This window comes from Lissotriton vulgaris, unplaced genomic scaffold (genome assembly GCF_964263255.1).
Source record: "Lissotriton vulgaris unplaced genomic scaffold, aLisVul1.2 SCAFFOLD_645, whole genome shotgun sequence".
Lineage (NCBI taxonomy): Eukaryota > Metazoa > Chordata > Amphibia > Caudata > Salamandridae > Lissotriton > Lissotriton vulgaris.
In genome coordinates this window covers 631,150-657,625 of record NW_028247646.1, presented here as the reverse complement: position 1 = coordinate 657,625, position 26,476 = coordinate 631,150, and the positions used below count along the sequence as shown (strand labels likewise).

The 26,476-nt window shown below is 44.3% G+C and overlaps 1 protein-coding gene across 1 annotated transcript in view; it reads left to right on the top strand.

Annotated features, from left to right (window-relative positions):
* Window positions 1-26,476, top strand: part of LOC147665085 (killer cell lectin-like receptor subfamily B member 1B allele A) — a 300,500-nt gene that overhangs the window by 125,219 nt on the left and 148,805 nt on the right. Inside the window, exon 2 of the mRNA XM_086949772.1 lies at window positions 7,886-8,011. Within this exon, the coding sequence (XP_086805898.1) occupies window positions 7,886-8,011 (126 nt within the window). The remainder of the gene's footprint in view (window positions 1-7,885; window positions 8,012-26,476) is intronic.

Sequence of the window (26,476 nt, the reverse complement as noted above, 5' to 3'; positions counted from 1 at the left end):
ATGACACTGTGGAGCACACTTTTAGTGACCTGCCCCACATGAATGATCCTATCGTTTAGCCATGCGCAACAATACATTCATCCGTATGTTACATCATTCCCACCAAACCAGCAATGCCACCAATTGCTGGGTATGTGGCCGACTCCCTCCCTATCAGAAGTACAAGGGAGCTCTGCCCCTCTTTCCTTATCCGTTCACACATAATGGTTCGTGTGGTGCATGGTTTACTTTAATGTCTTCCCTAGATAGTAAGTCCAAGGTTTCCCAAGGCAATTGGATATGGGGGAACCTGAATACAGTCATGAATAAAATATGTTTTCCAGAACAATAAGGTCTTCCCCAAAGGACACGGACCAATCTAGAAAATGAAGTGTATGGATTAGGTAATTTTACACTTAACATCATGATTCTGAATGTGCAGTCTGAGACTAATTCGGACTTGCCGTTTATTACAGTTTTGCCAGTGAAAGGTGACTTATGCGTCAGAAAGAATGGTTCCGTACATCTAGGACACAGTGATTGTAATACTGTTGTCGAATTCAGTGATAAAGGAAAGTCTACTTTCAAAGCTTCCCGCCATTCCTATTTCATATGTGGTCAGACAGCTTATGTACGTCTGCCATTGTATTGGGATGGGACGTGTTATATTGCGTTCCTATTGCCACCTGTTTTTCTAGCCTCGCCTGATTATCACAGAAATCCATGTCTTGTGCATGTAAGACATAGAAGGGAGATCAAGACCCCGATTGTCGATCAGACTGAAACAACATGGGAGCAATATACAGATTTCAATAAAGGATTCTTTTTCTTTATAGGTCCTGTCCAGAATAGTAAATTGATACGCAAATTAACTAGAACTTTAGAAGCAGTAGTGAACGAGACTACTTTTGCTTTAGGTAACCTGACCGAGGAACAGTCTGCTATGAGACTTGTTGTTCTCCAAAATCGCCTTGTCCTTGATGTCATCCTGGCAAATAGGGGCGGGGCTTGTAGAGTCATCGGATCCAGTTGTTGCATGTTTATTCCAAATAACGCGCCATCCGTGTATAAAGCCATTACTCGGCTTTATGAAATAGCTCACCTGATACACCAGAATCCAGGCTCCTGGACTTGGTCCGGTTGGTTCTGGAGTGTGATATCCGCCTGGGGATGGAAATTGTTATCATTCCTAGGAATAATACTGGTCATAGTATTCAGTTGTTGTCTCTGTCTGCAATGTGGGCCAGCGATTTGCGGCTTGTGCGCCACAGCTTGTATTCCCCGTCCAAGTACACGTTCCCGTTCCCGAATAACAAAAGATGAACAAATGATGCTTTATGAACAGATAGATGGTCTCATGAATATAGATATATCCTGAAGGGTGTAGTAGGGTCCAAGGAGGGAATGAGGTAATAGAAATTTTCAGGTAGCTAATGTGTCCCCCACTCGCAACCTATCCATGCACCCATGTTCCTTGTATGTCATGTAACTTTTGAATCTCGTACACGTTTTTCTCCATGTTTCCTGGCCCAGTCGAGCTAGGCCCTTAAATGAGGCCCCTTTGTCTCATCTCTCCTGTCTCCGAAAGCTGTATGCATCCCTGACCTCTGCCTTACTTCCTGCCAGCGAAGCGGTGCCCGGCTCGGCCTGGACTGCCTGCCAAAATCATATTTTGCCTACAGTTATCTGCTCAGCCTCCTCGAACACATTCCAGTCTAGTGAAATAGGTAAACATATTCCCAGCTGCAGAGCAAAGGGCCCGGCCTTCCTGTCCTCCTTGCAAGTGATTTACCGAACCCGTTACCATGGTAGGCCCATGGCTCCGCGCATTGCACCAAGATACATACGTAAGCATGTACTAGCATTCAGTATTGAATGGCCCCTGCCCGAGAGACCTTTTACTTCAGACACTACATCCTCCAAACATGAGATACCAGATATGCTATAGGTACAGGTTGCCCTGACATTCCAGACACCAGTCTCCTCCACTAGTGCTAAAGTCAAAGCCCCCAGTTCTCCCCAGTTACACGTCATGCTAGTTGCGCGCGCATACAGGTCAAGGGTTTCTGCTGATTCTGCAACTTTCTCCATGCATCCACCCACATGTGACGTTTCTTGTGACGTTTCTCTGACATGTACAGTGCACGCCCATGTGTACGCCTTTTTACACGCCTCCTATTACGCACATGTGTTCTTATCTCTCTCTTTTTACCTGTTACGCCTACTGTATTGGTTTCAACTGTACCATATTACTATATATAATGTGTAATGTTAATAAAACGTTGAATGTCCCTTCCTGAACCTTAGAGGTGATGGAACATGATGTCCCATCCTCGAGGATTATTCCATTAAAGCCCGTATGACTCAGATTCCACGGACTCTGCCTCTCATTTGAATGAGCTGTCTTGTATTGATAATTATATGGAAAAATGATTAGGTAACATTTATTTACCACAATATTCTAAAAACCAAACTGTTAATAATTAATATCCTAAAAGGGGATTCAATTACCTTGTCCGAGGTTCGCCTGCAGTCGGGCTAACAAAGCACATTTGTGAAGAGACAAATATGTGTCTCGGAGCACTCTGGATCCTGAAATGATTATGTGCCCAAGCTCCTCATCGGGACTCTAAAATAAATGGTGGCCAGAAGCATGGAAGCCACACAGGGCTTTAAACAAAGTATGCCCCCAGATCGGTGGAGCAGGCTGGCTCCTAGTGCAAGATAATGCGTGCCTCGTGGGGGGGGGGCCCGCTGCAAGACGGGGCAACCCCAGGTGAGAAAACTACATTGGGCCATGATGGTGCGGCCCTCTATCAGGCGGGGCCGCTCATAAAAAGGGGCACCAGTAGGCAGCACGTTGGAGTCCCGCTCGGGGACTCGGAAATTAGACATACTGCCCCTTTGCTAGCGAGCCACACTTACCGGGCTCTCTCACTGTGCCGGTCTCTCCTCGCCGGTCTTTGCTACTGGATCCTGCAGGGCTCTCCCTCACTTACGGGAGCCCGCTTCATCAGTGCGCCGTGCTTCACCCGGTCCCCTCTCTTCTGGGACCGAGACTTCGAGTGGGCGCTAAGCATGGGCGGAAAATCCGTTTCGCTCGCGGATTTTGCGGATTTTCGGTAAATTCGCAATCCGCGAGATTCGCGAATCTCCCGCAAAATCCACGAGCAGCGGATTTTATGGCTTGCTCGCACTGTTCGCGTGAGTTCGCGGCTTCCCAGTACAACTTTGCGCCCCGCGAATAAGCGCAAAATTGCAGAAATACGATCTTAGCACAACTGAAACTACTTACCAGGTTCAAAAGTTCAGGCTCATCATTAGTAGCCATTTCCTGTAGTGCTTCCTGAGGGGCCCCTCCAGAGTTCAGTTGCCAGTTTAATCTATTATGTGACCCTGCTCTGAACCTCAGAATAGTTACACATATGCCACAAAGGTCCTGAATTACAGCTAAGGGAGACAAGCAGGAGCCAGGCTGGAAGTTCAAATCCATTAATCAGCCCCTAATTCATTATTGTCAGTTGGGGCAGGGCAGGTGTTGTAACTAATTTTGCAACAATGAAAGCACTTAGCAAGTGCAAAAGATCACTAATCAGGAAGCACTAAGGAAGCAGGTGCCAGCTAAAAAAATATTCTGTGACACATTAATCAGCCCCAAATTAATTCAGGTCACTTGAGGCAGGGAAGGTGTGCTTGCTTTGCCACAATAATGTACACTGACTGGACAACCAGAGGGTGCTGTGATGAAACAGATGGTGGCATGGGTGGGCCAGAGGGTGGCATGAGTAGTCAGAGAGTGGCAGTGGTGACAGAGAGTGGCAGTGATGAAGAAGAGTGTCCCAAACAGGCTGGACACGTAGAAACAACAAGTTCGCGAAACTTGCGACCCGACAGGTAAGTTCGCGTTTGCGAAATTGTACAAAACCCTCGCGAACTGGCAGAAACCCGCGCGAACACACAAAAAAAATCCGCAAATTCGCGAGAATTCGCGGATTTTGCGAATTGCGAGTTCGCAAATCCGCAAAATTCGCGAACGCGAGATTCGCAAAATTCGCCCATGCTTAGTGGGCGCCCGCGAGGCTCCGGACGCGCCGTAGGCACTGGCCCCGCCTACCTCTTCTACTTCCGGGTCACGTTAGACAGCGACCCGGCAGCAGCTTTCCTCGCTCTGGCTTTGGCAGTGAGACGTGGGGTGGACACCTGCTCGAATTTAAATAGAGATACGGGCAAAGTCGCGGGGTGAGCACCTGCGCAGATAAATATTTAAGTAAGAGTGGTAGGCACTCGCACCCGAGAATGCTGACAAAGCCACGGGTGGGCATCCGCGCACTAGATAAAAAGGCGAATGCAGGATGGACTCCTGCCATGCCACACTTCCTCACCAACGTAGATGGAGTGCTTAGCTTCCATGAAATAGTAGCACCGCTATTGGTCGATGCTGAAAGACAGAGATGAAACTCGTGTAGAGGGGTTTTATTTGTGTAAAAAATTATGACGTGCTGCTTTCTCTTTTAGAGCCCGACTTACTGCTGGAGTAAAAGGTTTCTTATCTTCTTTATGGGGCAAAACAGATGTTCCCATAAAGAAGATAAGACGGCTTTTACCACAGCAGTAAGTCAAGGAAGCCAGTCTGAAAAGGACGGGGCAAAAAGAAAAAGAAGTATGTCACAGGGACCTCTTTTTCAATGGTTGGGTACAGTTTAGCATGAACGGTGATGCCAGCCAATGGAAAAGAGGGGCGGGGCTTAACCTCGCTACTGAAACTCACTCTGTCATTAAGTCTCGCCAGCGAGACTGCGCATGTGCACAGCCTACGCACGCCGAGACCTAAAATTCATTAGTATAAAATCTGTCCGAGTACTTTCACTGCACTCTGCGTTGCCTCTACTATCAAACCATTTTCAAAAGTAACACAACACAGTGGGTACACCGCACCACCTACAGGACTGGGTGGAATGGAGGCAAGAGATGTTGTGCTGATTGAGGATAGATGGTGGTGAGTTACAAGCCAGTTGAAGGCTCGGCTCATCTTCGGCTTGCGATTCCAGGAGTACCCCAAGATGTGCCAGGCTTCTGTATCGCTCCTAGAGTTGGTCTACTTTCAGAAGAGTCATGGAGGCTCTAAGTTAAAAAGGATACTTTTTCAGACTGAAAACTACTTCAGTGGTCTGATGGCCAAACCTGAGAAGTGCCAGCTGAGCAGAGCAACAAGTGGGCAGAGGCATTGTGTGCAGTCTGGAGAACTGCTGTATTAAGTAAGGCCCAGATAAAATGCTTCGCCGTGGGTCAGGTGGGAAGAAATCCCCACTAGCACCACCATGCTTTGGTTTCCTGCAGGATGTAGAAATTATATTTTTAAAGGTTTTCCAGAGTAGAACATTAACTTAAGCTACCTTCAAATGTTCATCCGAGCACTCAATCAGTAGAAACAGTCTTATATGTAGTTTTCACTTGATAATTTAATGTCCAAGCTTCCAAGATTATTCACATCATAGTTCCACCAATCTTTACGAAGCAGCCAACACGTGTTTCGTCAAGTCGTAAGACCAATGACTTCCTCAGGGCTGCAACCCAAATATATACAATCAATTACCAATCTACTCTCCAGTAGTCACACTTAACACAGTAATCTTTCTCATTACATTTGTTGAGAAAAGAAAAGAAAAGGGATACACCCTCAAACCAATCAGTGCTGATAAGTTCAGCACCAGAAACTACATTGTAGGCATTAGAAAGAAGAAACATATTACACCAAATCCGTGTATACGTTTTAAACTGTGAGGTAGATGGACTAGTGTAAGATTAAATTTAATATAGAAATGTCTTTCTATATTTATTAAAATAATATGGCCATGGGTCAACACCAACCCCACAAGTATCCGAGTCATGCACAGCGTACATGTAGTATTACTAAGCATAGTAAATGACTCACCAATATAAGTTAGGGCTGTTGTCCTATTTGTTCCTGCAGATCTCTGTGTTATTCTGTAAATACATAACATCCATATATAGTACCAGATACCCAAAGTCCACTTCTCACTTAGCTTAAATTCCATTAAACCTCACCTTAAAATCCAGTAGTCAAACAAAGTATAATTTGTATCTGGTCAGATCATATGTATAGTATTCCTACAAATAAAATTCAAAGAGTGCATATTACTCTGTGAGACTAGCGTATATAAAGTATAGATTAACATTCTGGTACTACAGGTAATCCTGTTTCCTGATACATCCCTTATACTGTTCCTCACCTTATAATCAGGCACAGTGGTTGAAATTCCATCAACCCTTTCTTTCAGCAAATCCTCGTATCTTATACCACCAGTACGTGTCTGTAATTCAATAAAAGCACATTAGTGCTAAGTGTCACAATAGCGTTTAGCTTATAAACTCGTAAAGAGTCGAGCTCCCAAGCGTATGTCCTCGCTTACCGTAGACAGCAGGTCCACGGGTGTAAATCGGCGTTCTGCACCCGCGCTATCTTGTAATGGCTTTTTATAGCGGGACCTCGTACTGATTCATTTTTCACCCGCGCCATCTTGTAATGGCTTTCCAATGCGGGACCGCGTAACAATTCGTTATAATATACTGTAACAGGCACCCATATCTACATGGGATTATTATCCTCATTAAGCAAATGTATTTGCAATGTCAGTACACTCTACGTTTACAAGTCAAGAGCGGTATTTAAAACCGGAATCCCTGACAATATTGTATCGCCGATTATCAAACCATGTACCAGCGCCATTTTGAAATGGTCTAAGCGCTTGTGTACTTCGAGTATACAGATGACGTTCTATTCTCACCAATAAAATCTGTAATTCTACAAGATTTATTATATTTAATTATTTGTAATTTAGGAACAGTTTAAAGGGGTGTTCACATAGTATAATTTAAGACAGACAGTCTAAACAGGCGCCATCTTGGGTGAGTCGCAAGTGGTCAAATCACCCACTTGAATAATTTATTCATTTGTGTTCACTGTGCATGAATACGGACACCCGCAGCATCACCATTTAACCCATAACCAAATCCTGGCATTATATTTACTGTTATGCAAATTGATTCGAATTGGCAGTTAAGCGGTGAATTGCAAGATCCAATACCATAGTACCAATGAATATCCTAGTAACCATTTGCAGTACCACACAGTGGTCAACATTTGAGGGCTGTGGTAACCAGCCCTTCCTTCTCTTCCTGAGCACCATTTGACTTGTTTGTAGACATACATCTACCTCAACTGTGCTGTGCGCTCCGATTAACTGTTGCCAATTTTTGTCTAACTTAAGCTACCTTGTTTGCTTAGAAAACGAGCACCAGCTATACCAATAGGCCTGACCTTGGAAATTTAGTGCAATGGCTAAATTTCCTTATTTTTCTTTTTGTTGCAATAATGCCTCTAAATAAAAAGAATACATGTCACTACTTAAAGGTGATAGCCATATATTTGCATATATATATCTCTCTAATAGAACAAAATGTATGCCCCTAGAAAGCGTGGGAATGTTAAAGTGATCTAGAAAACCTTACGCTGTGATGCACCTAACAGGAAAGTATGGTTCTTATTGGTGCAACGCAAAGGTCCTACTGGTATTGGGTAACCTGATGACTTGGCTTAAACACAAATCGATGATAACAAATTTAAAAAAGAAAAGAAGGAAAACACATTGGTAACGCCAGTGCCCACTGGTTCTGACACTGGAGTGCACTCTAGAGGTGCATGTGCACATCTGTGTGTGTGTGTTTTATTTTTTACTACTTGACGGTGCTGCACCTGAAGCGGTGTCAAGGCAGCCCCTCACTCACCCCTCAAATAAAAACCCATAGGAGCAGCGTCGCAGCTGAAAGTTATGGAGTCAACTTAAAGGTAAACTCATTAATGTGTTTTTCTTTCATTTTATTTCAGCTGGCAGAGTTTTCCACCAGTTGCTAACACGTTTCAGAGATCATTGGCGGTTGTTTGCTGCTGTTGCTGCTGTGGTGGTGTTTTTGGTCATCCTCATCCTCGTCATCGCAATTGTGGTCCCTTTGGGTAAGTCGCTTTCAGTTTATGAAATAAAATCTTTGAAGCCTGCTTGTTCCAAAGCCTTGAAGCACCGAAGCAGCGCTGCAGCCCTGAAGAAGGACCAGTGCTTGTGATCTTCTCCCTCTGGGAGATAGGGTCATGTTGTGCATGATCTTCAAAGGGGCGGGGGGTGCTGCGGGGAATGCACAAAAGCTATAGTCCGTGTCTGCCCTGAAATACATGAAAGGCAATGCAGGAAAATCGAGAGAATGAATAGAGCTCCACATTGGATAATGGTCAGCTCATCCCCTCCAGGATAGGAGTTTAAATTCTAGTACATATAATTCTGCATTTATTTGTTTCAAAATATTCAGTAGCACTTTCAACTCGCAGCACAAAACAAATGTGTTTCATTCTCATTGCCACAGCAAGGCCATTCTAAGCCTTGTCCCCTAGACCACACGCACCAGATTGCAGACATGGGCAGATAGAACCTGCTTTACATCAGCCGGCTTCCACCTTTTCTTCACTAGGAGCTATTTATGCTCAATGAACATCATCCCGATCTCCTAATATTAATAATATTGTAATAGTGATGGCATCAGGGCAAGAATACATTTATGGCCACCATATGCAAGATTGCGAGCAGTCACCTCTGCATCTCACAGGGTCACCAGCAATAATGTAAACAAACATTTGCAATGCAATTGGTCTCGCATCTGCGAGAGTTTAAACTATTGCATTGTAAATGACAATGCCTTTTACTGATGTGTTCCAAAACCAACACATATATAAAAGGCATTGTTTTTTCTAAAGCCAGTAGCTCAAACTCTCGCAAATGCAAGGCCACTTTCATAGTGGCCACCCCCCTTTCTTTAGACGCTGATCACCGTATTCGAGTTACAGTGAGACGCTTCTAAAGAAAGGGGTTTGGTCACTATGTAAGGAAAAACATGGTATGGGGGCTTTCACTGCAAAAAGAAAGTTTGGTAGTGTGGCTGCTCAAGTTAAAGCGGACCGCGCTGGTAAATTAAATAAATAGGCGCGGCGCTATACTTAAAGCGGACCGTACTGCTAAAGTAAATAAAGAAAGAAATGCAACTGCTATAGTTAAAGCGGACCGCCATTAGTAATTAGAATAAAAGCGGGCGGTGTGCTGCTTGTAGGAAAGCACATAATAGGTGGAATAGGGCACTGACTACATAAAGCAGATCGTGTTACAATACAAGTAAAACGTCAAGCCATATGGGAGGTTAAAAAAGCATACAAGGCGGTACAAAGGAGGGAGTATTACGCCTATTCATGAATGAAAAGCAATGATTTAGAAGGGACAGTGAAAGGAGCCAATTGAAAAGATGAACGGAACATGGGTGGTGCTTCAAGTCCCTACCTGAATACTATAAAGAAACAATGGTCCTGGACCAATTACTCAAGGAAGAGTTACATTAACATAATTATAAACTTATTTTAGCTTACATTAATCAGCTCACAAATGTCTGTAAATCGTGAAAATAATTAAAACAAACAGATGTGCAGAAAAGCCACTAAGTATTATTACAATATATTTATTTAGTCATTTAAAGGAACAATCATTAGAGGGTCAAGAAAGTAGGAGAATGTTCTAGGGAACGTGTAAGAACGAGTGCTCAAGTGTATATAGGAGTCAAGAGAGCTCAAAGTGTGTAGAAAAGTAAATGGCCTATATTTACAAGACTGTACAAATCTGATATCCAATAAACAGTTAGATGCAACCTGGCCACATGCAAATTATTAATATGAATTATATATTCTAAAGTTGTAAGGAAAGTTTACTTAAGGCTGTGAACAGAGGTAATGGGGAAGGGGTAATTCGTCCAGGTGCGGTAGGGAGTAGCGAGTCTAGAGAAAATCCCTGGACTAGTATTAGAGATTGCAGCGAATAAGGGACAGATGTACTTTCGACGTCCACAGGGCCCGTAGGTCTATTGTAAAGGGACACACCAAATATCAAAGTATAGCGTTTACAATCTTTTATTAAAAAATGAATATCTAATATTAAAATTTCAGAAGGAAATCAATCAATTCTTCTGAAAACATACAATCCATTTAAGAAAAATACAGTGTCAACAAAGTAGATTACATTTCATACTAAAAAAATTTTGTTAAAAAAACACACATACATAAAATATTCTGGATTTAAAAAGAACATCTAGGGATCTAGACATGAAGCATATACATTACAATACAGAAATAGCAATAACACAGAATATATAGAACAAAGGAACAACAACCCCACTAGTAACACTAGCTCGAATATTGTGTCAACTGATCTATGGGATCCAATAGCCTTACTAAATTTGCAAAGTTATACCACAGTTGTTAGATTTTGTATACAGTTGGTATCTTCTAGGCTTTCTTGGATTCTCAGTATTTTCCGGGCGTCAACGCGTTTCGGTGCTAGTACCCTTGATACGGTTACACCTTCCTCAGGACAATTAGTATTGGGGTCCAAGGTTTCATAAAGTAAAGGTATTTTTCACTGTGTTAAAGAGCTATCTATCATTATTGTTCACCTGGAGATTTTACATATTTTATACGATGATAGTATTTACATCTGCATTTCCGTACTGACACGCATTTACTCTTTACATGTCACAAGGGAAGTGTTATGTATATGCGATTTCACATCTCTATGGGTATCGCAAGTGTCTATTTCACATTTTGCATGGATCCTTTAACTCTCCACATTTTACTTATCTAGATCTCACCACTCGAGGAGAAAGGAATCACAGAGGTGCCATCCACTTTTATGTATTTACAACAAGGGGTGGTGAGGGACAGAGTCTCTGAATTAAGCAGAAAGCTCTCACCCAGTCAAGAGATCAGGGCTGGATCCAACACCGTTTTTTAGCTCACTGCACCATCCCAGTTTCAGAACCTGGCTGTATGCAAATTAGTCTGTTCCTGTCCCAGTGCATGATGGGAACAGGGCAAACCAAACTACAAAAGCCAATTCTTACACTGGGAAGGAAACAAGCTCCCGGGGACCGGTTTCTGGCATTACAGCCGTCTTCGGCCCGGTTTGCTTGAATCCTGATGGTGCAATGAGCAAGGGTCTCACATCTGAGAATACCCTTCCACGCTTAGGGTGGACAAAAATATTTACAACAAGGGGTGGTGAGGGACAGAGTCTCTGAATTAAGCAGAAAGCTCTCACCCAGTCAAGAGATCAGGGCTAGATCCAACACCGTTTTTTAGCTCACTGCACCATCCCAGTTTCAGAACCTGGCTGTATGCAAATTAGTCTGTTCCTGTCCCAGTGCATGATGGGAACAGGGCAAACCAAACTACAAAAGCCAATTCTTACACTGGGAAGGAAACAAGCTCCCGGGGACCGGTTTCTGGCATTACAGCCGTCTTCGGCCCGGTTTGCTTGAATCCTGATGGTGCAATGAGCAAGGGTCTCACATCTGAGAATACCCTTCCACGCTTAGGGTGGACAAAAATATTTACAACAAGGGGTGGTGAGGGACAGAGTCTCTGAATTAAGCAGAAAGCTCTCACCCAGTCAAGAGATCAGGGCTAGATCCAACACCGTTTTTTAGCTCACTGCACCATCCCAGTTTCAGAACCTGGCTGTATGCAAATTAGTCTGTTCCTGTCCCAGTGCATGATGGGAACAGGGCAAACCAAACTACAAAAGCCAATTCTTACACTGGGAAGGAAACAAGCTCCCGGGGACCGGTTTCTGGCATTACAGCCGTCTTCGGCCCGGTTTGCTTGAATCCTGATGGTGCAATGAGCAAGGGTCTCACATCTGAGAATACCCTTCCACGCTTAGGGTGGACAAAAATATTTACAACAAGGGGTGGTGAGGGACAGAGTCTCTGAATTAAGCAGAAAGCTCTCACCCAGTCAAGAGATCAGGGCTAGATCCAACACCGTTTTTTAGCTCACTGCACCATCCCAGTTTCAGAACCTGGCTGTATGCAAATTAGTCTGTTCCTGTCCCAGTGCATGATGGGAACAGGGCAAACCAAACTACAAAAGCCAATTCTTACACTGGGAAGGAAACAAGCTCCCGGGGACCGGTTTCTGGCATTACAGCCGTCTTCGGCCCGGTTTGCTTGAATCCTGATGGTGCAATGAGCAAGGGTCTCACATCTGAGAATACCCTTCCACGCTTAGGGTGGACAAAAATATTTACAACAAGGGGTGGTGAGGGACAGAGTCTCTGAATTAAGCAGAAAGCTCTCACCCAGTCAAGAGATCAGGGCTAGATCCAAAACCGTTTTTTAGCTCACTGCACCATCCCAGTTTCAGAACCTGGCTGTATGCAAATTAGTCTGTTCCTGTCCCAGTGCATGATGGGAACAGGGCAAACCAAACTACAAAAGCCAATTCTTACACTGGGAAGGAAACAAGCTCCCGGGGACCGGTTTCTGGCATTACAGCCGTCTTCGGCCCGGTTTGCTTGAATCCTGATGGTGCAATGAGCAAGGGTCTCACATCTGAGAATACCCTTCCACGCTTAGGGTGGACAAAAATATTTACAACAAGGGGTGGTGAGGGACAGAGTCTCTGAATTAAGCAGAAAGCTCTCACCCAGTCAAGAGATCAGGGCTAGATCCAACACCGTTTTTTAGCTCACTGCACCATCCCAGTTTCAGAACCTGGCTGTATGCAAATTAGTCTGTTCCTGTCCCAGTGCATGATGGGAACAGGGCAAACCAAACTACAAAAGCCAATTCTTACACTGGGAAGGAAACAAGCTCCCGGGGACCGGTTTCTGGCATTACAGCCGTCTTCGGCCCGGTTTGCTTGAATCCTGATGGTGCAATGAGCAAGGGTCTCACATCTGAGAATACCCTTCCACGCTTAGGGTGGACAAAAATATTTACAACAAGGGGTGGTGAGGGACAGAGTCTCTGAATTAAGCAGAAAGCTCTCACCCAGTCAAGAGATCAGGGCTAGATTCAACACCGTTTTTTAGCTCACTGCACCATCCCAGTTTCAGAACCTGGCTGTATGCAAATTAGTCTGTTCCTGTCCCAGTGCATGATGGGAACAGGGCAAACCAAACTACAAAAGCCAATTCTTACACTGGGAAGGAAACAAGCTCCCGGGGACCGGTTTCTGGCATTACAGCCGTCTTCGGCCCGGTTTGCTTGAATCCTGATGGTGCAATGAGCAAGGGTCTCACATCTGAGAATACCCTTCCACGCTTAGGGTGGACAAAAATATTTACAACAAGGGGTGGTGAGGGACAGAGTCTCTGAATTAAGCAGAAAGCTCTCACCCAGTCAAGAGATCAGGGCTAGATCCAACACCGTTTTTTAGCTCACTGCACCATCCCAGTTTCAGAACCTGGCTGTATGCAAATTAGTCTGTTCCTGTCCCAGTGCCGGGCCGAAGAAGGCTGAAATGCCAGAAACCGGTCCCCGGTAGCTTGTCTCCTTTCTGGTGAAGAATTGGCTTGGTAGTTTAGTCTGCCCTGTTCCCATGATGCACTGGGCCAGGGACAGACTAATTTGCATATAGCCAGGTTCTGAGCTGGGATGGGGCAGTGAGATAAATAACGGTGATGGATCAAACCCTGATCTTTGGACTGGGTAAGAGTGGTCTGTTTAACTCAGACACTCTGTTCATCACCACCCCCTTTTTGTAAATCGTTTTTGGCCACTATAGGTGTGGCAGGGTATACTCAGACATGAGTCCCTTTCTCACTGCTCCATCAGGATTCAAGCAAGCTGGGCCGAAGAAGGCTGAAATGCCAGAAACCGGTCCCCGGTAGCTTGTCTCCTTTCTGGTGAAGAATTGGCTTGGTAGTTTAGTCTGCCCTGTTCCCATGATGCACTGGGCCAGGGACAGACTAATTTGCATATAGCCAGGTTCTGAGCTGGGATGGGGCAGTGAGATAAATAACGGTGATGGATCAAACCCTGATCTTTGGACTGGGTAAGAGTGGTCTGTTTAACTCAGACACTCTGTTCATCACCACCCCCTTTTTGTAAATCGTTTTTGGCCACTATAGGTGTGGCAGGGTATACTCAGACATGAGTCCCTTTCTCACTGCTCCATCAGGATTCAAGCAAGCCGGGCCGAAGAAGGCTGAAATGCCAGAAACCGGTCCCCGGTAGCTTGTCTCCTTTCTGGTGAAGAATTGGCTTGGTAGTTTAGTCTGCCCTGTTCCCATGATGCACTGGGCCAGGGACAGACTAATTTGCATATAGCCAGGTTCTGAGCTGGGATGGGGCAGTGAGATAAATAACGGTGATGGATCAAACCCTGATCTTTGGACTGGGTAAGAGTGGTCTGTTTAACTCAGACACTCTGTTCATCACCACCCCCTTTTTGTAAATCATCCACTTTTATGTAGGCCTTCCCACTCTACAGAATGTTTACAAATGCATGCAATCTTACAAAAGGCCATCGCTTTGTGGGTATCCAAAATGTACGCAATACTTTGATCAATGGTGTTAGTGGATTGCGTGTGTGGGGGAGCCCTTTAGTCCCTAATATAATAATGGTCTATTATCATCCATAGTTCGTTGGCAATTAGTATTAACAACCGGGCACTTTTGGCTATATAGTTTCTAATCTTTCGGTATAGTGCATAAAAATTACTAACCTTTAGGGATCTTGACCATAGGGCCCACTAATGTATTTACGTTTTCCCTTAAAGGCAAGTTTCCCTCGGTTCTTCTGATCTGGAATCGCTTTGAGAAATGTTGATCATTTCTATCTGTCAAACATAATTATTATGCCAGTTATATTTTCGTTTTCTTTAACATGTTATTCTGCTCGTTAGTATTTCCACTGATACCTAGCTTACCTTCTGTAGGAGAATTTAGTAGCTACATTTGGTTCAAATGATGATAAATTTATTCGTGGTGTATCCTACTCTTCGGGATCCACGTCTGGCTACTTCGTGGGCATCTGTTTAAAATTGAATATGAATCTGACTTATTTTCTATTTTTATATATTGTTCGTACCGAGCCCCATTCCCCTAGATTGTTACCATTTTATTCAGTGGCTTACCTGTTTTTAATTTTAGACAAGTTTGCCCACAGAGAAAGCCTTGGTTACAGGGGGTGGCTGGTTTTAGCGGTTGTCTGTGGATTCAGAGCCTGATGTGGTCTGAGGAGAGGAATGATGATAGCTCTATTCATTTAGACAGTGTACATATTGTGTCCCATATTCCTCAACTACTGCACGAGATGACCTCTCTCATATTTGCCTATTTCATTGTGGAATGTCTGTTGCTCCCTGAGTATAAATTAGACATTACTGTATTAGGGTTTGAGTGATAGTACCCCCTCCTAGTCTAGCCTCATTCCTGCAGTAGAATATAAACTTGCACCGATACCTACAGATTAAAATAGGTGCTTTTCCTTTCTTCTGTCAGTATGCTCCCTAGGTTATCTTGGCTCTCAATTACAGATAGAATCGCTTCGCGCTGACATCCATTTAACCAAACCCAAGTGCGCAAAATATGCAGTTGTCATGACTATGTGTCATTACCCAGTGAACAAGAAGCCCATAGCCTGAGGTGCGGGGGTATCGCTATAACTCTAATTGCACCCTCGGTCTCGCTTGTCCCGTTCTTAGACTCACCTGCCGTCTTATGTGCCGAGCTTCCCCTCCTGTGTGACGGTATTGTAGAGATAGCCTGACTCGTTTGTTGACCTCTATTTAAACCGCAATACATAATGCGGTTCAGCTGGGCAGTGCGCGGGGATTCTACACCTCATTCTCGCGCATGTGCGGCGATTCTACACTACATTCTTGCGCATGCGTATTGTCCTTCGTGGGGCGCATCTGTGTTGCGGCCATCTTTTAGTGGGTTTAAAGTCGTGTTGAATGAGATTTTATCACGTGATTGTTTCTGTTGCATCGGGGTGTATATATACTTAACACTTAAATATATTACCCTTCGATATGGCTATTTTTACAAATACGTGCTGGCAGTTTTAAATTGCGGACTACTCTCACTAAATGTGAGAGTAGCTCGGATAATTAATTCTTTTTTAGGGACATTTAAAAGCTGGGGCCATCTTAGAAAGGGTTTTATAGTCTGGTGAGGGGTTATTTTGACTAGACTAGTTTATTATGTCACAAACTTTCTATTACCTCGCAGTTCAACAGTATTATGGCTTCTTTTATATTTATACTTGATATGCTCATATTTACAGACTTACTCTAGCACTTCTGATCAATTTAAGCTCCACCTTGTATTGGAGATAGTACATAAGATTCAAAAAGGGTTTATACCTACCGATTAGACTATATGATCTATATGGTAACTATGCTTTCTAACCAGGATTGTGTGCTATTCGCGTATTTAGTGCCCGAATTCTGTGGTTATATTAAAAACTTCGGACTTTCATGATCTTCTATTCAGAAGCAGCCTTCCATATTCGTTCAACCAGTTGTATATTGGCAGGTCTAGAGGAGTAATTGGCAGTCCCATCAGGTAGCTCATTTGCCTTATCCTATACTCCATCCATCAATTTTTTGGTGGTTTATACTAAAATATTTACATTGTATGCATATCTGTTCATAAGTTTAGAGGGCTAGTCTGTGTGTACCTGATGTTCTAATCTCGTCTAAATGTAGGTATATCTTCTCCTATGTTTATTAAATCAAAGACTCCCAGTCCTCTCTAGTATTCAATCCATTCTTAATGGTGTTGAACTTAACCATATACCATTGCTCTTGTTGTTTCCTCCTTTTTTTACTATCTCCCATTCTAGTCTGTTCTTATATTTTCTCCACTATGATCCATCTGATGTCCTTGTCGGTGTGATTTTTTTCCTTCCAGTGGTTCACTAGCGGGGCATTCTCCTTATTTAATCTAATTGCTGATTTATGTTCCCCCTATTCTAACTCGAAGTTCTCTTCCTGTTTCCCCTATATAACCTAGGCCACAAGGGCACAGAATCAGGTAAATCAGATTTTTACTTCTGCAGTTGTTTAGTGTACATATCTTGTGACATACTGAATTCAAACATATTTCTTTTGTTATAAAACATTGGTCGCATACGCTGCAGGATCCACATTTGTGGTTTCCTACCGCCTTTGTTCCTGTGATTGTTCTCTGATTTTCTATAATATCTTCCCTGTAGGTGTGGACCAGGGTCGAATGGAGAGTTTTATTTTTCCTATAGGCATATAGGGGTCTAGGAAGTATATTATCTGCTCCATCATTGAGGATCTTCCAATTATGTTTGATCACGTTTTTGATTTGATTGGCAATGCCTGAGAATTGGCTTACCATTACAATCTGATCAGCAGCAGACTTTTTGTCTTTTGTTTTCTAGGAGACTGTCCCTATTATAGAAACGTGCTCGTTTCAGGGAGTGATTAATCAGTTTATTCGGATTCCCTCTTTCTTTGAATTTTAGCTTAGTTTGTTCCGCATGTTTATAAAAATCCTCTATGGATGTACAGTTTCTCATCAAGCGGAGAAATTCTCCAAAAGGAATGTTGTCACGTTGACTTTTCGGGTGATAACTTTTATAATGGAGAATTGTATTTCGATCAGTCTCCTTTTTAAATAGTTCCACTGTCAGTTTTTTATTTTCATTTTTTATGGTAATGTCTAGGAAGTTTACTTTTAGATTGCTGTAGGAGGCTGTAAATTTTAGATTACTGTCTCCCATATTGGTTCACGCAAGAAACTCATTTAAATTGTCTTCTGTCCCTGACCAAATGAAGAAAATGTCGTCTATAAACCTCACCCAGTTGCGGATGTTTTCATAAAAGGGACTCACTTCATTATAGACGTGCATTTCTTCAAAAACGCTAACATAAATACAGGCCAGACTAGGGGCACAAGTTGCGCCCATACTGGTCCCTTTGCGCTGTCTATAAAGATCTTTTTTGAAAAGGAAGATGTTGTTAAGGAGCACCATTGACACACATTTCACTATAAATTCCTTACTTCCTCCTATGATATCAGTTTCTTCTAAGAGTTTTTTAATGACCTCTATTGTATCATGCTGGGGAATGTTTGTATATAATGACTCTACATCTAGAGTCACCATATACTCACATCCCCTCTCAAATGGTAACCCTTCCACCTTTCTGATCATATTAGATGTGTCTTTGATGTAGGATTTCTGTTGTTGAACTAAGGGTTTTAAGAATCTATCAGCATACTTGCTGAGTGGCTCTAATAAAGAATCAATAGAGGCCACTATGGTTCTTAAAGGAGGGTTGTCCAAACTCTTATGGACTTTCGGCAGCCCATAAAAGGCTGGTGTTTTTGGGCTATCATTATGTAGGAACTTATACTCGTCTTCTGTTATTTCTCCGTTGTCAATTGCTATTTTTAGCATAGTTTCCACATCTTTTTTTAAAGTATCTAGACTTACTTGTGATATCCTTGTGTAATGTTCTGGGTTGGATAGAAGGGACATTACTCTTTGCTCATAATCAACCGTATCTAAAATTACCACCCCTCCACCCTTGTCTGCAGGTTTTATAGTTATCTGGGTGTCCTGGGCGAGGGAAATCATGGCTTCTCTCTGATTGGTGGAGATGTTATGATTCTGAAATTGTTTCTTCTCAAGTAGCAGACCTATTTCCAGTTTTACCATACTTTCAAAGATGTCAATATTATTATCCACCATACCTAGACTGGGGGTGAAGTTAGATTTAGCTCTTAAACCTGAGTCTGTAGGGGGTTCCCTTTCTGGTTTATTTTCGAAGAATCTGCGGAGTCTGATTTTCCTGAAAAAGGATCTGAGATCTTTTTGAAGTTGAAATTTATTAATGCCCGCCGTGGGGACAAAACTAAATCCCATCTTAAGAACTTGTTTCTCTACATTTCGATCCGGCTTATGGGCTGCTCAGCGACTGCCCCGCCCACTGCCACGCATCTCGCGCGCCCGGAGGCGCTTAAACATTGGAGGCTCCTTCTAAGGAGCGGGGGTGATTCTTAACGAAGCAGGACCACCGGTCCTACCTGCTATGCTGCTCCAGTCGTCCCCGGGTTCCCGACGCTGCTGGTCTTCCTGCCGCCGCCAGCAACATCCCGCGGCCGCAGAGGGGGAGACCACAGCTCCCAGGCTGCTCAATGACTGCCCCGCCCACTGCCACGCATCTCGCGCGCCCGGAGGCGCTTAAACATTGGAGGCTTGTTCAGCGTCTAGGGACGCGCGCGGGCGTCGCCGGGCTAAGCCCGGGCAAAGGGCGGGCAGTCCGGGGCAGGACGAGGCTGGGCTGGGCCAGAGACTCTACATGTCGCCGATGCCATCAACCCCAGTACTGTGAGAACTTTTTTTTAGTGTATCTTAAAGTTTGTTGTGCCCCAGGAACTGGCACAATCGTAATCTTATTGTATTGTTGAACTTCATGTTAGCTTTCGGCCATTAGTTGTAGCCTTGTCTTAGTCATATTTTACTTTATTTTGCTTTTCTCTTCCCTTTTAGTTATGTCTAAATCAAAACCTGTGAATTACCCACCGGTTTTGGCTACACTTTATAATTACCTGGTTAAGGTGGTCAGTAAAATTAATGATGATAGGCGATTGTCCTTGGGGTTAGGAAGTCCGCCCTTGTCACCTACCCCACTACTTACATCAGCCCCATCAGTTCTGGGTGACCGTAATGGCCTTAATAATCCAGATGCTACCGATAAGGAAATCACAGAACAACCGGTGTCAAACCAAGTTGTACTGGATGACTCCACTGACACCTCGATACAGTGTTCCCCGACCCCTGCTCCCAGAGTGGTCAGGGCCTGCAGAAAAGTCCAAACCAAACGAGGGCGAACTCGTAACACAAAAAGAAGAGCAGTTACGCCTCCTAGAAATATTATTGAGGAGGGGGAGTCTGTGGTTAAAGATGGCGCAGTTACCCTGGACATTGGGCAATTTAACCTTTTGGTAAGCGCCATTAACCTTTTGGTAAGCGCCATTGATTCTAAGATAGAAGGGATTATTAAACTCCTGGTGGCTAAACTCGACCAGCTTTCTGATGAGGTGATAAGACTAGGGGGCCTTTTGAATACCCATATGGCTTCAGTTAGAGGTATTAGGACCCAAGCTAAGAGCAATGTTGCCAGCGTTAGCAAAGCCTCTGCGAGTAGTTCTAAGGGTCCAGTTGAGAGTATCAGCAGTAATGTCAGTATAGCTGCTGGACAAGAGGGTAGACCATGCGTCAATATGATAGCTACGTAGAGTGCTCCTTCTGTGGCTTGTTTGGATAAGCAAGCCGTAAAACTATAGACCAAAGAGGGATGGACTGAAGTAAAAAGTAGGCGTTATATTAACCTCCCACCTGATTGTGCACAATATGTGGTGGTCCTAACTTATGTACCATCATCTGAACCATTCGAGCCAGGGCCAACCACAATCCCATGAATCGTTAAAGAATAAAACTATTTCCTGGCTGACTAGACAATGTGGGTTCCCAATTGCTTATTCTGATCAGGTGTTGACTACCAGAAGGGTTAACTGGATAGGGAACTCAAGGAAGAACTGCAGGGGGTAACTGCGTCATTGTTAATTTTAAAGACCCACAACATGCCGCTACCGTCCTGCTTAGCGCAGCTTCCCTACCGATCCTTGATAAGTGTGTGTGTGCGGTCACTTGGTTTCTTTTATAGACACCTTAACAAAGCCCCTTATGGCAACAATAGTGCCAGGTTTTATACTCCTTTGCATAGACCACTATTTGATATACCGATTCAAAATCGATTCAATACTCTAAACTCCTTGGATGAAAATGACTGACTTGCCAGGATGATCAGTGTAAACCTGACGAAACCCGAAGTGCCCAGCTATATAAGGTGGTTGATAATATCATTGCACCAGAGTCTAATGTGGTGGGCAATTTAAGTCCGACCACCGAGAGTGGGACCCAGTGTCCTCATAACGGGAACGAGGAAAATGGTTCCAAATGCCCTCTGACTTTGGATGGAATAGGAATAGGGGGCAAAGGGATTAATTATTAGCTGGAACGTTGCAGGACTAAAATCTAAGGGGAATGTTCTAGGCTGGTCGAATTTTATTAACACCTATGACATTCTTTGTTTCCAAGAAACATGGTGTAGGGAAGAAGTCTGTAATGAGGGATTTGTTTCCTATAATCTGTCAGCACAGGGTACTGGACCAGGGAGAGCGAAAGGTGGTCTATTGATATTAGTTTCTATACAACGCCCAATATTTAATGTTTATGCTAGAGGGGCACCGGGGGACACATCCTCAGTAACATTAACGAGTTTGGATACAGCATTAGCGAGGGTGGGGATTTTAATTGTACATTTGAACCTCTGAGTGGGGACGACCCCATAGGTACTGAGGGGGGAGATTCTAGATGGTCTATCCCAGCTTTGTCGTTGCCCCCTATTCGAAAATGGTCAGCAAGGGCAATTCAAATCAACGCCATAACCAGGGAACATAACTTAAGAGCACTCAATGGTAGGACTAATTCAGATAGGGATGGTGCAGTGACATTCAATAGGCTCAGTGGCCCGTCTAGAATAGATTATATCTTATTGGACGTCAGACTCTGGAAATACCTTTTAGATATGGAAGTGGTGGCTACACAGGATAGTGACCACAACCACCTTTGCACCAAGCTCAGGTGGGGTAACCTAAAGGGTGTGGGGTCGTGTGCTCCCTTGAGGTTGACCAAAGAGGTTATCCACTTCAATAGTAACCGTAGGTTGAAATGGGACAAGGCCCAATTAAAAGATCAATTGGGGAGTATAAAATCCCTTATGGTAGATCTGACTTTGGACCTGACAGTATGGGAACAGGGACTGAGAAGCGCACCAGTGCTACCAATCGCCTTAGATACAGCCTATAACAATACAATAGAGCAGGTGAGCCAATATTTCATATTTAAAGGGAAAAGCTTTAAAGCAAATAATACACCCCCCCATCTCCACTAATCCCTGGTACACAGCCCAGTGTAAGGGTAAAAGGAAATAGTTAACAGCTGCCTTGCTCAAAAAGAATCCCTCACTAGTTAGAGCGGCTAGGAAGGATTATTTGAGGGTTGTAGCAGCTGCCAAACGATAGTGGGAGGAAAAATATTGGCAGGATCTAAATAGTGCTGTGTGCATGAGGAACTCAAGGCTATTCTGGGACCTAATTAACAAAGCTAGGCAACAGAGTACACAACCACTAGCCACCCATATAACAAGTCCGCAATGGGTTGACCACTTTTCTGCAGTATATGGCGGAAATGAAGCTGACCCTTCCTTAACGGTAGCCATGGGTAGAGAAGGGGGATACACAAGGGAGCTTGAGGAACCATTCCTGCCCCTGGAGGTACTAGCGGCAATTAGACACCTGACCCCTGGGAAGGCGGCTGGCCCAGATGGGATACCGGGGGATCTTCTGATAAAGGAACCCAAGGCTTGGGCAGAATTAATTGCCCTCATAATGAATTGCATCGCCAGGGGGCACCCCGTGCCTGACTCTTGGAAGGGCGCTGAGGTGGTTACGGTGTTTAAAAAAGGGGCTAGAGAGGACCCTGCCAATTACAGACCCATCAGTCTGATAGATGTGATTCAGAAAGTGGTTGGCAGGGTCATTATCTCAAGGGTTGGAGCCTGGATGGAAGAGGAACAAATCCTCTCCCACCTTCAAGCAGGATTTCGTCAGAGGGTGGGGACGATGGACCAGGTCTTTCGCTTCTTTGGGATCTATTGGAAGTCAGTTACCATCAACAGATGCAGCCTCTATATGGCTTTCATAGATCTCAGGATGGCTTTCGACCTGGTCCCTCGAGTAAGGCTGTGGGAGACACTAGAGAGGATGGGCTTCCCAGGGCCCCTTTTGAGTTTCATCGTAAGGCTCCACGAGGGAAACTACGCAAAGATCAGATGGGGCTCTCAGGGCCAGTTAACTGAAAGGGTGCCCGTGAGGGGAGTGCGCCAGGGATGTGTCATGGCACCGACCCTCTTCTCCCTGTTTGTGAACTGGGTGGTGGATCATCTGAGAGGGGAAGAGGTGGACGCACCATCCCTGGCGGGGGAACGAATCCCCACTCTACTCTTCGCAGACGACACCTTACTGATCTCCAAATCCCCGGTGAGACTCCAAAGGCTTTTAAATTGCTTCAGCACCTTCTGTACAGATAGAGGACTCGCCATCAATACCTCAAACTAAGCTCATGGTCTTCTCACCCTCTAAAAGATTTAGAAACATCCTCACACTTAATGGGGCACCCTTGGAGTTGGTAGAATTATTCGACTATTTGGGGATACGGGTAAATAGTCGGATGAACTGGAAGGACCACCTGGCTAAAATGTTACTTAGCCATAAAAGAGTGTCAGGGGTGACCCTGAGAGAGCATCGGGAATCAACAAGCAAACCCGTGGCTCCAGTTATGGCGATTTATGAGGGCCAGATACTCCCGGCTGCACTATATGGCTCCGAGCTGTGGGGGTTCGAAAATGTGTCAGAGCTAGTATCAGCGGAAAATAAGTTTTTTAGGGATTTGGTGGCTCTCCCCGTTTCCACTCCGCTAATTCCCCTGCGGCTTGATCTAGGCAGGAGATCCATTAAAGAGCTAGTGCGGCTGCGCCCCTTACTGTTTTGGGCGAGGCTGAGAAGGACCGAGGAGCTCGCTAACTATGCTGCAGTATTGGATGAATTAATATTGTTAGACACCGGTAATAAGATCAGGTGAGGCAGCTGGTGATGCAATTGGGTTTAAGGGATGTGTGGGAGAGCCAAATGCCACCTCCCAAACCAGTGATCAAGAAAATGTGTCAGAGCTAGTATCAGCGGAAAATAAGTTTTTTAGGGATTTGGTGGCTCTCCCCGTTTCCACTCCGCTAATTCCCCTGCGGCTTGATCTAGGCAGGAGATCCATTAAAGAGCTAGTGCGGCTGCGCCCCTTACTGTTTTGGGCGAGGCTGAGAAGGACCGAGGAGCTCGCTAACTATGCTGCAGTATTGGATGAATTAATATTGTTAGACACCGGTAATAAGATCAGGTGAGGCAGCTGGTGATGCAATTGGGTTTAAGGGATGTGTGGGAGAGCCAAATGCCACCTCCCAAACCAGTGATCAAGAAGATATACTAGGATTGGGTGCAGGCAGAGGCAATACGCAATGAGGTTGGGGGCCCACTTACTGAGCGGTTCTTAAAGGTTAAGTGGTCCAGGAAGCTGGAACCTTTCCTCGACCTTATAACCAAGCCTCTAGACAGAGCTCTTTATTTGAAGTTGAGGTATGGGACCCTTCCGGTTCATGAGTTTACCTCGGGGTGGTCTAATGCTGATGGCCCACCGCGCCCATGCCCTGGGTGCGCGGCCCCGAAGGAGTCTGTGGCACACTTATTGTTTTCCTGCCCCGCATATAAAACTGCTAGGAAGGTATGGTTAAAACAGGTATGCAAGGGGCTGGGTTTGAGGTGCCATAAAATGGCTCTACGAGTCCTCTCCACTGGCTCAACTTCCACTGTCCTGGTATGCGGGGTGGCCAAATTTCTGGGCAGTGCATGGCTGACCCGTATTAGGAGGTTAAAGCAGCAAACCCCGCCCTTGTCAAACAGATAGTCGGCACCCATTGGCCGTATGTAAAGCTGAGTTAGAGTAGCTTGATGTTATCCAATCAATTAGATAACGTATTGTTGAGAAGGTTGGAATTGGGCCCCATAGTAAATACCCAATGTACTGTAAATATGTAGGGTTTCATTTTAATTAGAAATTTTATTGTGCCAGGTTTTATCTAATGTTCTTATTCCTTTCTTTTATTGGAATGTAATGTATAACTGTTGGAAATGTATTCTTTTATGGTGAAATTTTTTACCGAATAAAGATTATACTACTACTAATAAAGTATATCCCTGTGGGGGACCACGTTCAGATTCTTTGGCTCGTGGAAGACAAAGGGCGTAATATCCTGTTAAATTATTACAATAATATTTTTGATAACACCAGGGTGAAAATTGTAACCGACCTGGCCAGTACAATTGAGAATTTATGTCTAGAAGGGAATGTTACTTTTGATTTTATTTGGGTGGGTGATTTTAATATTACATTATGTGAACTGTCAACACAAAAGGTCTGTGGGGTCACAATGCTGGATGGGACCATTTGCATTTTGGACATAACAGTTATGGAGAAGCATTACATAAATTCATGGGCTGCTATGACCTGGAAATTATGGATAACATGAAAGATGCAAACGGCCAGACCATTCCGACTTTTAAAAACCGACATTCTAGTTCTGTTATTGACCATCTGATTGTTTCCTCTGATATTATCTCGTGTTGTGCCCCCCCCAGAATTGAAGAAACTACATTAAGTGACCACAATTATATCATTCTGGACACAACTCTCTGGGGTAGTAGCTTGGTTAAAGTAGGGATCACAATCTCTAATGTTGAGCCACACAGACCTAATGGAGCCAGATTAAGATGGGCAGGGGACAAGGCCCATGACCTAATCAGTTCTGTAGTGAAGGATAGTTTGGCAGAAATTATTTTCATTCTTGAAAATGGTGCTGATTACGAGAAGATTTTAACCTCTTTTCTTGGGATTAATAATTCTATTGATGCCAGGTTCACTAAATACAATTTTGGCCAGCGCAGAAACTAACCAGGCTGGTTCAACCATCTATGTACCATTTCTTTATCTAAACTTAAACAGGCACTTGCAAAAAAGGCCAGGGACACTGATTCAATCATTAAATTACGAGCGGACTACAAGCTTGCACTGAAACAGAGGAAGAGTGAATTACAGCAGCTGGCTTGGGATTCTCTTAACCAAGCAGCGGAACTATACAATAGTACTCGGTTTTGGGCAACTGGCCATTCTTCTTTTCTTAAAGATGGAAAAATACCGGAGCTGACCTCTAATGTCCCGAGCGGAGGGTGGGTTACTCACTTTTCTAACATCTTTGATTCTAATGGAAGTGTAGACACCGACCCTAGTAGGTGGGTTGTTTTACCATTGGATATAACAGCTAAAGAGGTTGAACTTGGCATACATGCGAGCGAGGGGGGCAAAGCCCAAGGCCCTGACGGGGTGCCAATTGATGTATACAAGGCAGCACCTGAGATGTGGGGACCTCTCTTGGCTAATGTTTTTAATGCAGCTGTGTGTTCTGAGGCCCCTAAAACCTGGGCAGAATCTATTATTGTCCCGATTTATAAAAAAGGCAACAGGTCTGATGTGAAGAATTACCGCTCCAATTCTCTTCTTGACTCCTCAGTGAAGATCATGAGTAGAGTCATGCTGGTCAGGTTAGAGGAATGGGCCGAGCGAGAGGGCATACTGGCTGATAGCCAGTATGGCTTTAGGAAGGGCAGGGGTACACTCGATCAGTGCATCAATCTTGACTTGCTGATCGGGAAATATACCAAAGCAAAACCTGGCTCACTTATGCTTTGCTGACCTGAGCAGCGTCTTTGACATGGTAGACCATTCTATTTTATAGTCAACCCTGTTACAGTTGGGGGCTCCAGAGGGCATAATTTTCTTTCTCGCCAGGTTGTATGGGAACCTACAAACTTGTGTGCGCTTTGGCACCAAAGGTGA